At 45.7% G+C, this 12206-nt stretch overlaps 1 protein-coding gene across 2 annotated transcripts in view; it reads left to right on the top strand.

The window, feature by feature from the left end:
• Positions 1 to 12206, top strand: part of LOC115187791 (protein tyrosine phosphatase type IVA 3) — a 66186-nt gene that overhangs the window by 43741 nt on the left and 10239 nt on the right. For both annotated transcript variants that reach the window (XM_029746828.1, XM_029746826.1), the window contains exon 4: positions 10928 to 11058. In XM_029746828.1, coding sequence (XP_029602688.1) covers positions 10928 to 11058 — 131 coding nt within the window. The remainder of the gene's footprint in view (positions 1 to 10927; positions 11059 to 12206) is intronic.

Here is a 12206-nt window from a genome sequence, read left to right as displayed (position 1 = left end):
GTGTGAGAGAGAGCCTTGTATCCTGGCTGACTGAGTCCTCTCTCTTCTCTTCCCTGTGTGAGAGAGAGCCTTGAATCCTGACTGACTGAGTCCTCTCTCTTCTCTGTGTGAGAGAGAGCCTTGTATCCTGACTGACTGAGTCCTCTCTCTTCTCTTCCCTGTGTGAGAGAGAGCCTTGTATCCTGGCTGACTGAGTCCTCTCTTCTCTTCCCTGTGTGAGAGAGAGCCTTGAATCCTGACTGCCTGAGTCCTCTCTCTTCTCTTCCCTGTGTGAGAGAGAGCCTTGTATCCTGGCTGACTGAGTCCTCTCTTCTCTTCCCTGTGTGAGAGAGAGCCTTGTATCCTGACTGACTGAGTCCTCTCTCTTCTCTTCCCTGTGTGAGAGAGAGCCTTGAATCCTGACTGACTGAGTCCTCTCTCTTCTCTTCCCTGTGTGAGAGAGAGCCTTGTATCCTGGCTGACTGAGTCCTCTCTCTTCTCTGTGTGAGAGAGAGCCTTGTATCCTGGCTGACTGAGTCCTCTCTCTTCTCTTCCCTGTGTGAGAGAGAGCCTTGAATCCTGACTGACTGAGTCCTCTCTCTTCTCTTCCCTGTGTGAGAGAGAGCCTTGTATCCTGGCTGACTGAGTCCTCTCTCTTCTCTTCCCTGTGTGAGAGAGAGCCTTGTATCCTGACTGACTGAGTCCTCTCTCTTCTCTGTGTGAGAGAGAGCCTTGTATCCTGGCTGACTGAGTCCTCTCTCTTCTCTTCCCTGTGTGAGAGAGAGTCTTGTATCCTGACTGACTGAGTCCTCTCTCTTCCCTGTGTGAGAGAGAGCCTTGTATCCTGACTGACTGAGTCCTCTCTCTTCTCTTCCCTGTGTGAGAGAGAGCCTTGTATCCTGGCTGACTGAGTCCTCTCTCTTCTCTTCCCTGTGTGAGAGAGAGCCTTGTATCCTGACTGACTGAGTCCTCTCTCTTCTCTTCCCTGTGTGAGAGAGAGCCTTGAATCCTGACTGACTGAGTCCTCTCTCTTCTCTTCCCTGTGTGAGAGAGAGCCTTGTATCCTGACTGACTGAGTCCTCTCTCTTCTCTTCCCTGTGTGAGAGAGAGCCTTGTATCCTGGCTGACTGAGTCCTCTCTCTTCTCTTCCCCTTGTGAGAGAGAGCCTTGTATCCTGACTGACTGAGTCCGGCTCTGGTCAAAGGTAGTGCACTATGTAGGTAATAGGGTGCCATTTGGGGCGTACACTTGCTGACTGACTGGGTCAGTGCCTCCTCTTCAATAGGAACACAGCAGAGAGCAGAAGATTAGCCACCAGCTGAGAGAGACTGGCTGGCAGGTGAAACCCTGTTCCCCTCCACATCTCCCTGAACTCCAGATGAAAACCATGTTGTTGTCTGTCTCATTCAGCACGCTGTGTAATGTCCTGCACTGTCTGTTCTGTCTGGCATGGCTCCTGATGCTTTCATTGCTCAAAGAGGTTATTTATTGGCATTATATGGAGAAATGTTACTCCCACACTCTCTACTTTTGCACGTTACTTTAGTCTTACCAGTGTATCAGTAATGGTGGGGGTATATTTGGAGGCCATATATAACCAGTAATAACAGTGGTACCAGAGGTGCGTCCATCCACCTTGTGACTGACTTAACATAGACCATCCTCTGTAGCATGTGATAACGTTCAGCTGGCTGATATAAAGGGACTGTGGGCTCATTTCAGGAAGTGGCCCAAAATGGCACCCTATTGCCTGTATAGTGCACTACTTTTGAGCAGAGCTGTATGGGCCTTAATCACAAGTAGTGCACTGCACTATAAAGGGAATAGGGTGCCAGATTTGAGACCTACACTCTGCCAAACCTCTCGCTGCCTGCCGTACGAGAGTCAAGTTGCAGAGGAAGAAGGACACCATGGTGACAAGGTCTGTTCTGGGGGTTCTGAGAAACGGCCCAAGACGTTCTTCAGCCACAATTAGAACTCTGCCTCCTCCTCCAAGCTCTTGTCTCTAGCTCTGGGCTGTGTTGGTTGGAGCGACTTGGAATGGGCTTCACGACATGAATAGCTTACTGTTGACATACCAGGCGGCTCTGTTCACCTCTTAGTAGATGTAAATGTTATTTTTAACCACATCCTCTCTGCAGTCTAAGATTCTATTAGGGAGAGATTTACTCTCAAGGTTGTCACAACAGGTTCACCCATTATGGAGTTCTGTGGCGTCAAAACAGACATGCAAATGGACATTTCTGGATCTTCGGTGTTGTGATGACTTCTACATATCTTGATGCCCACAGCTTCTTTAGATATCCATAGCAGGATGCAGAGCAATTCAAGGCATTTCATGTGAGGTTAGGGTCAGGCCTTGCTATGTACAGGATTAGTGTCATACCTGGGACATTGAACAGAGAGTAGAATGGATCCTGTTGTGGGTTTTGCCAGTGTGTTACCGGTAGAATGGATCCTGTTGTGGGTTTTGCCTGTGTGTTACTGGTAGATGGATCCTGTTGTGGGTTTTGCCTCTGTGTTACTGGTAGAATGAATCCTGTTGTGGGTTTTGCCAGTGTGTTACTGGTAGAATGGATCCTGTTGTGGTTTTTGCCTCTGTGTTACTGGTAGAATGAATCCTGTTGTGTGATTTGCCTGTGTGTTACTGGTAGAAACGATCCTGTTGTGGGTTTTGCCTGTGTGTTACTGGTAGAATGGATACTGTGTGCGTCCAAAATGGCGCCCTAATATCCTATATGTTGCGTTACTTTGTACCAGAATCCTCTAGGTTCTGGTAGGGCTGTGACCATTTTTTTTCCTTGGCAAAAGTTTAAACCCTAAGCAGACCAAACTCGTTGGTCCTTTAACCTCTTGAGCGTCTCGTCCTGTAAGCGGGATCAACATCCAGCGAAAAACTCCTAGCGACATTAGCATAACGAAATTTAATTTATATTTTTTTCAAATATAGGACTGTCTCAAATCTTTTTATAGATACACCTCTCCCGAATCGACCCACGTCGTCCGATTTCAAAAAGGTTTTACAGGAAAAGCAAAACATTAGATTATGTTAGAGGAGTACATGGTAAAAGTAGCAACATAGCCATTTTCCGACCAACCACATGCTTCACAAATAACCAAAAAACAGCTAAATGCAGCACTAACCTTTTACAAACTTCATCAGATGACACACCTAGGACATCATGTTACACAATGCATGCATTCTTTTGTTCAATAAAGTTCATATTTATATATAAAAACAGCATTTTACATCGGCACCTGACGTTGACTAACTATTTTTCCTCAAATGCATCCCGGGAAACAGTGCTACAATTTACTCAATTACTATTCGAAAACATTTTTAAAATGTAATATTGTCATTCTAAGATTTATAGATGAATATCTCTTGAAAGCACCTGTCATACCAGATTTAAAAATAACTTTACTGGGTAATCACACTTTGCGATAAAAGGGGATGCGATACTCAGAAAATGAGCTAGTAAACCCAGCTCGGCGCCATCTTGGAACAATCGCATATCACATCTAATCTTGTATACTATTGTCAATAATCCCTTACCTTTAGTTGTCTTCATCAGAAAGCACTTCCAGGAATCCCAGGTCCACAACAAATGTATTTTCGGTCGAAAAAGTCCATCCTTTATGTTCCATTAGCTTGCTGTTGTTAGCGCGTCTGAAGGCTGTATCCAAATGCTCCGTCGGGCGCGGGACAGCGGTTTCGAAAAATAACATTTTCCCCCAATTTAGGTTCGTTCAAACATGTCAAACGTTGTATAACATAAATCTTCAGGGCCTGTTTCAACAAGAGAGCCAATAAGATTCGAGGGGGACGGTTGTATTGTGTTTCAAAACGTTTCGAAAGGAGGGGGTAGACAGGGCCGCCAACGTCATAATGGTGATGGCCCTCCTGTGACCAATTTCCACAGCGTCTCATTCATTCAGTTTCGACAGTAGAAGGCTCAAAACACTTTGTGAAGACTGGGGACATCTAGTGGAAGCAATAGAAAGTGCTCAATGAACCATAGCTCACGGTGTGATTAATAGGCAAAGATGTGAAGTTGAGTCCACAATTCAGAATTCCACTTCCTGTTTCAATCGGTCTCGGGGTTTTGACTGCCATATGAGTTCTGTTATACTCACAGACACCATTCAAACAGTTTTAGAAACTTTAGGGTGTTTTCTATCCACAGGTATTAATTATATGCATATCCTAGCTTCTGAGTTTGATTAGTAGGCCGTTGAAAATGGGCACACATTTTTTTCAAAATGCGCTGTGGCGCCCCCTATCCTAGGGTAAGTCCAAGAGGATGTAATATATTGTGGCTGTAGTTTGAAAAGCAAATAAATGTGACTCTGGATGACAACATAATGATGTTTCATTAGGGCTGTTTTCCCCAAAAAGTTACATCCGCTTCATGTTTTGTTTCCTTGTCACAATACTAATGAGTACTGCGCTACTGGTATGGTCCCGACCCTAGGCTCTGGGTCCTATGACCCGTTTGGGAAGCAGCCTGCAGTGTCCATGTAGAGGTGGTTCACACCCACCACACCTGTTGTTCCTTCACTGGAGATGATCAGAAGAAAACAGCAGTAGGAAACACTGACTGGTACTGACAAGACATCCTCTTGTTCAGCCTGTAGTATCAGTCCTTCAGATCAGCTTCTTGTTTGTTTTTTTAGAGAAAGTCTCAGTTGCACCCTTCTATTCATGGCAGTGTGAAATAGTGATGTCATCATAACATCCTTCTCAGCCTGGCCTGTGATCTACTGGCTCTGCTGAGCCCCCAAGGGCTTTTGAAGGGAGCTGTTGCCTTGGTAACGCATTGTCGTCAAACACACAAGATGTTTGTCCCTGGGAGCAGGTATTGTGCTGTTGGAAGTCCCACTCCACTAGAAGATAAGAGGTGTGTGTGTGTGTGTGTGTGTGTGTGTGTGTGTGTGTGTGTGTGTGTGTGTGTGTGTGTGTGTGTGTGTGTGTGTGTGTGTGTGTGTGTGTGTGTGTGTGTGTGTGTGTGTGTGTGTGTGTGTGTGTGTGTGTGTGTGTGTGTGTGTGTGTGTGTGTGTGTGTGTGTGTGTGTGTGTGTGTGTGTGTGTGTGTGTGTGTGTGTGTGTGTGTGTGTGATTTTTTTTTTTAACATGTAACCTTTATTTAACTAGGCAACTCGATTAAGAACAAATTCTTATTTACAATGACGGCCTACCCCGGACGACGCTGGGCCAATTGTCCGCCGCCCTATGGGACTCCCAATCACGGCCGGATGCGATAGTGTCTGATGGGTCTCTAGTGTGACTGATCCCTCCTAGAGTGACCCATGGTTTCTGCTTTAAGCCTTCATCTGTCACATGGAGGAGTCAAACAGCTGGTTTGAGCATCCTTGATGCTGTATGGTGCATTAGGTCTATATCTGACCTGGTGATACATGTCTTAGCTAATCTACCATCACTGTCTAATCCTTCAATGGAAGAATGTTTGTCATTCTAGAGGATGATAGCCCAACATTGCCAGAAAAATACATTGTATCCAACCGACTGATTTAATTTACACTTGCCAAACCCATTAAATGTTGAAGTCAAACAGTTCACCACAGTTCATTCAGTGAAGAAGAGGTAACCACACAGCTGTTCTCTGTTGTGGTTCTGGACCAACTACAAACAAACCCCTTATAGTGTGTCTGTGTTGACAGCAGGCTTTCCTGATGCTGTGGGTGCTGATGAACATGTTATGTGTCCCAAATGGCACCCTATTGCCTACATACTTATCAATCCAAGATGGCGTAGCAGTCAGACGTCTTTGTCCTTCGTCTTGTCGTGTCCCATGTATATATATATTTACATCTTTTCTTCACATATCTTTTTAAATATTTTTTTTTCTAAAAACTCAACCTCAAAACACTCCTGCAACCCGCCTCACCAATTAAAAAAAATATATATTATTGGTCCAGTTCACTGGCTAACGTTGGAGTTCAGCTAGCCACGGTTGGCGGTCATCAGCTATCCCTTTAGCTCGAAAAGCTATCGGCAGTTTTGTACAGTGCGACTCAGACCAGAGTATACCGGACCTATTTTCTCTCCATATCCCCGGATTTCTACCGCAGGCTCTGGACATTTACACCTGGATCTTGCCGCTAGCTAGCTGCTTCCCGAGTGACTATTGGCTAACATCGGTCCCGGAGCTAACATCAATTATTCCGGAGCTAGCCAGCTGAAGAGTTCCATCAGCCACTCCTGGGCTACAATCACCTATCCGGAACCGTTTTACTGCCGATGCGGCGCCCCATCGGGCCTTCACGACTGGACTACCGACGTTATCTGCCCGAGGGAGTTATCCAACTGGCCCCTCCGTCGCGACGTAACCTGAACGCCCATCTGCGCCCTGCTAATCGTTAGCTGTCTTATCGGCTGCTATCTGAATAGGTCTATCGGACAATTTTCTTGGGCCACTATAACTATAACTATTTTGCCAATTGGACTGGTCCCCCCTACCACACGAAACCCCACTAATCTACAGACGGAAACGCGCGAGGTGGCTAAAAACATACCTCCCTCCATCTTCTGCCAACTTGCTACCTATGGCCCGGCTAGCTGTCTGAATCTCACAGGACCCTTATGATCACTTGGCTAAGCATGCCTCTCCTTAATGTCAATATGCCTTGTCCATTGCTGTTCTGGTTAGTGTTTATTGGCTTATTTCACTGTAGAGCATTTAGCCCTGCTTATTATACCTTATCCAACCTTTCAGTTCCTCCACCCACACATGCTATGACATCTTCTGGTTTCAATGATGTTTCTAGAGACAATATCTCATCATTACTCAATGCCTAGGTTTACCTCCACTGTATTCACATCCTACCATACCTTTGTCTGTACATTATACCTTGAATCTATTTTATCGCCCCCAGAAACCTGCTCCTTTTACTCACTATTCTGGACGTCATAGACGACCAATTCTCATAGCTTTTAGCCGTACCCTTATCCTACTCCTCCTCTGTTCCTCTGGTGATTTACAGGTTAATCCAGGCCCTGCAGTGCCTAGCTCCACTCCTACTCCCCAGGCGCTCTCTTTTGATGACTTCTGTAACCGTAATAGCCTTGGTTTCATGCATGTTAACATTAGAAGCCTTCTCCCTAAGTTTGTTTTATTCACTGCTTTAGCACACTACCTACCAACCCGGATGTCCTAGCCATGTCTGAATCCTGGCTTAGGAAGTCCACCAAAAACTCTGAAATCTTCATTCCTAACTACAACATTTTCAGACAAGATAGAACGGCCAAAGGGGGCGGTGTTGCAATCTACTGCAGAGATAGCCTGCAGAGTTCTGTCCCACTATCCAGGTCTGTACCCAAACAATTTGAACTTTTACTTTTAAAAATCCATCTCTCTAAAAACAAGTCTCTCACTGTTGCCGCCTGCTATACACCACCCTCTGCCCCCATCTGTGCTCTGGACACCATATGTGAACTGATTGCCCCCCATCTATCTTCAGAGCTCGTGCTGCTAGGTGACCTAAACTGGGACATGCTTAACACCCCAGCCATCCTACAATCTAAGCTTGATGCCCTCAATCTCACACAAATTATCAATGAACCTACCAGGTACCACCTCAAAGCCGTAAACATGGGCACCCTCATAGATATCATCCTAACCAACTTGCCCTCTAAATACACCTCTGCTGTTTTCAACCAAGATCTCAGCAATCACTGCCTCATTGCCTGCATCCGTAATGGGTCACCTCCACTCATCACTGTCAAACGCTCCCTAAAACATTTCAGCGAGCAAGCCTTTCTAATCGACCTGGCCCGGGTATCTTGGAAGGATATTGACCTCATCCCGTCAGTAGAGGATGCCTGGTTATTTTTTTTAAATGCCTTCCTTACCATCTTAAATAAGCATGCCCCATTCAAGAAATGTAGAACCAGGAACAGATATAGCCCTTGGTTCTCTCCAGACCTGACTGCCCTTAACCAACACAAAAGCATCCTGTGGAGTTCTGCATTGGCATCGAACAGCCCCCGTGATATGCAACTTTTCAGGGAAGTTAGAAACCAATATACACAGGCAGTTAGAAAAGCCAAGGCTAGCTTTTTCAAGCAGAAATTTGCTTCCTGCAACACAAACTCAAAAAAGTTCTGGGACACTGTAAAGTCCATGGAGAATAAGAACACCTCCTCCCAGCTGCCCACTGCACTGAGGATAGAAAACTCTGTCACCTCCGATAAATCCACTATAATTGAGAATTTCAATAAGCATTTTTCTATGGCTGGCCATGCTTTCCACCTGGCTACCCCTACCGCGGTCAACAGCACTGCACCCCCCACAGCTACTCGCCCAAGCCTTCCCCATTTCTCCTTCTCCAAAATCCAGTCAGTTGATGTTCTGAAAGAGCTGCAAAATCTGGACCCCTACAAATCAGCCAGGCTAGACAATCTGGACCCTTTCTTTCTAAAATTATCTGCCGAAATTGTTGCAACCCCTATTACTAGCCTGTTCAACCTCTCTTTCGTGTCGTCTGAGATTCCAAAAGATTGGAAAGCAGCTGCTGTCATCCCCTTCTTCAAAGGAGGGGACACTCTTGACCCAAACTGCTACAGACCTATATCTATCCTACCCTGCCTTTCTAAGGTCTTCGACAGCCAAGTCAACAAACAAATTACCGACCATTTCGAAGCCCACCGCACCTTCTCCGCTATGCAATCTGGTTTCAGAGCTGGTCATGGGTGCACCTCAGCCACGCTCAAGGTCCTAAACGATATCGTAACAGCCATCGATAAGAAACAATACTGTGCTGCCGTATTCATTGACCTGGCCAAGGCTTTCGACTCTGTCAATCACCACATCCTCATCGGCAGACTCAATAGCCTTGGTTTCTCAAATGATTGCCTCGTCTGGTTCACCAACTACTTCTCTGATAGAGTTCAATGTGTCAAATCGGAGGGCCTGTTGTCCGGGCCTCTGGTAGTCTCTATGGGGGTGCCACAGGGTTCAATTCTTGGGCCTACTCTTTTCTCTGTATACATCAAGGATGTCGCTCTTGCTGCTGGTGAGTCTCTGATCCACCTCTACGCAGACGACACCATTCTGTATACTTCTGGCCCTTCTTTGGACACTGTGTTAACAACCCTCCAGACGAGCTTCAATGCCATACAACTCTCCTTCCGTGGCCTCCAACTGCTCTTAATACAAGTAAAACTAAATGCATGCTCTTCAACCGATCGCTGCCCGCACCTGTCCGCCCGTCCAGCATCACTACTCTGGACGGTTCTTACTTAGAATATGTGGACAACTACAAATACCTAGGTGTCTGGTTAGACAGTAAGCTCTCCTTCCAGACTCACATCAAACATCTCCAATCCAAAATTAAATCTAGAATTGGCTTCCTATTTCGCAACAAAGCATCCTTCACTCATGCTGCCAAACATACCCTCGTAAAACTGACCATCCTACCGATCCTTGACTTCGGCGATGTCATTTACAAAATAGCCTCCAATACCCTACTCAATAAATTGGATGCAGTCTATCACAGTGCTATCCGTTTTGTCACCAAAGCCCCATATACTACCCACCACTGCGACCTGCACGCTCTCGTTGGCTGGCCCTCGCTTCATACTCATCGCCAAACCCACTGGCTCCAGGTCATCTACAAGACCCTGCTAGGTGAAGTCCCCCCTTATCTCAGCTCACTGGTCACCATAGCAGCACCCACCTGTAGCACGCGCTCCAGCAGGTATATCTCTCTGGTCACCCCAAAAGCCAATTCCTCCTTTGGCCGTCTCTCCTTCCAGTTCTCTGCTGCCAATGACTGGAACGAACTACAAAAATCTCTGAAACTGGAAACACTTATCTCCCTCACTAGCTTTAAGCACCAGCTGTCAGAGCAGCTCACACATCACTGCACCTGTACATAGCCCATCTATAATTTAGCCCAAACAACTACCTCTTCCCCTACTGTATTTATTTATTATTTATTTATTTATTTATTTTGCTCCTTTGCACCCCATTATTTCTATTTCTACTTTGCACTTTCTTCCACTACAAATCTACCATTCCAGTGTTTTACTTGCTATATTGTATTTACTTTGCCACCATGGCCTTTTTGCCTTTACCTCCCTTATCTCACCTCATTTGCTCACATTGTATATAGACTTATTTTCTACTGTATTATTGACTGTATGTTTGTTTTACTCCATGTGTAACTCTGTGTTGTTGTATGTGTCGAACTGCTTTGCTTTATCTTGGCCAGGTCGCAATTGAAAATGAGAACTTATTCTCAACTTGCCTACCTGGTTAAATAAAGGTGAAATAAAAAAGAATTGTGCACTACTTTTGACCAGAGCCCTATGGTAGTGCACTATATAGGGAATAGGGTACCATTTGAGACGAATCTAGGCCCTCAGAAACCACCAGTCGCTGACTGAATGTTCCCACTGTTTGGATGGGAGGTGCTTGTTGAGATGGCAGGAAACAGTGAATAGTGTAGGAAGGACACAGGACAGTGTGTTGTCTGTGTGTGTTGTCTGTGTGTGTTGTCTGTGTGTGTTGTCTGTGTGTGTTGTCTGTGGTTCATGTTGCGAGTCATGCTTGGATGACTGAGGTTGGTACACTCTGCGTTTCTCCCTGTTGTGTGTGGGTACAGATGTCTCATTTCACAGTGTGCAGCGGCTTGGAAACAGTTGTTTCAGACATGCAGCGCTTCACAAACTCTTTTAAGACATTCACCCTCAGTAGGGGATTCTGCTTTGTCTGGTTCCTCAGTTTGAAGTAGGCAGGAGTGCAGTGTAGAGCTGCTTTGTCTCTCGTAACAATGGACTCCCTCAGAGTGCCAATGCTAATCAGCTGTTTCTGTCAGAGAGACAGAACTGTACTGTTTATGATGTGTGATGCCGAAGACCAGTTCCCACATTGTGTGGACAATTACATTGTTTTCTAATGTGAATGTATTTGTATATTTTCCAGGACTGGGCCTTTGATGACGGTGCCCCTCCTCCCACTAAGATCGTAGATGATTGGCTGAACCTGCTGAAGACTAAGTTCCGTGAGGACCCTGGCTGCTGCGTGGCGGTGCACTGTGTTGCCGGGCTGGGACGGTGCGGATCATTAATACTCTTCTGTTTTAGGCTTCTTGGTTCAACTGGGTAAGACAGTTGAACCAAGCTCACAAGGCTGCAGTGTCATCCCCCCACTGTGATGGCCACTGTCCCAGCAGCCACCAGTCTCTCCCCTTCTCCTACAGCCTGACCAGGGCCCTCTCTCTGCATGCAGGCAGACCCAAGCCAAAGTCAACTGTTAGCCAAGGGACACTCCTTCACAACTAATCCACCATTTATTATTCAAAGCACAGAGGTTGACGTCTGAAAAATGTTGAAGCAGCATTTATTTCTATTGTGTCTCTAAATGTATCCTCTCAGATTGAATCTCTACTAGTCAGCTCACCAGTACTCTGGTCAAAAGTAGTGCACTATATAGGGAATAGGGTGACATTGGCCATAGGGCTCTGGTCAAAAGTAGTGAACTATGTAGGGAATAGGGTGCCATTTGGGACGTAACCAGTTGTCTTGTGAAATGTCAGTTAGCTGTATTCTGGTTGGCCATGCCCAGACCTGTACTGTATGTTCTGTAGTTGAGCCTCTGGACTCCCATTGGCCAGGCCATACATTAGTTCTTATGGTTGGCCATGCCATACAGTAGTTCTTATGGTTGGCCATGCCATACATTAGTTCTTATGGTTGGCCATGCCATACATTAGTTCTTATGGTTGGCCATGCCATACATTAGTTCTTATGGTTGGCCATGCCATACATTAGTTCTAATGGTTGGCCATGCCATACATTAGTTATTATGGTTGGCCATGCCATAGATTAGTTCTTATGGCTGGCCATGCCATACATTAGTTCTTATGGCTGGCCATGCCATAGATTAGTTCTTATGGTTGGCCATGGCAATACATTAGTTCTTATGGTTGGCCATGGCAATACATTAGTTCTTATGGTTGGCCATGGCAATACATTAGTTCTTATGGTTGGCCATGCCATACATTAGTTCTTATGGTTGGCCATGCCATACATTAGTTCTTATGGTTGGCCATGCCATACATTAGTTCTTATGGTTGGCCATGGCAATACATTAGTTCTTATGGTTGGCCATGCCATACATTAGTTCTTATGGTTGGCCATGCCATACATTAGTTCTTATGGTTGGCCATGCCATACATTAGTTCTAATGGTTGGCCATGCCA

The sequence above is a fragment of the Salmo trutta genome, unplaced genomic scaffold, assembly GCF_901001165.1.
Source record: "Salmo trutta unplaced genomic scaffold, fSalTru1.1, whole genome shotgun sequence".
NCBI classification, from domain to species: Eukaryota; Metazoa; Chordata; class Actinopteri; order Salmoniformes; family Salmonidae; genus Salmo; species Salmo trutta.
The sequence above is the reverse complement of the archived record's forward strand: the minus strand, read 5'-3'. Positions and strand labels throughout refer to the sequence as shown.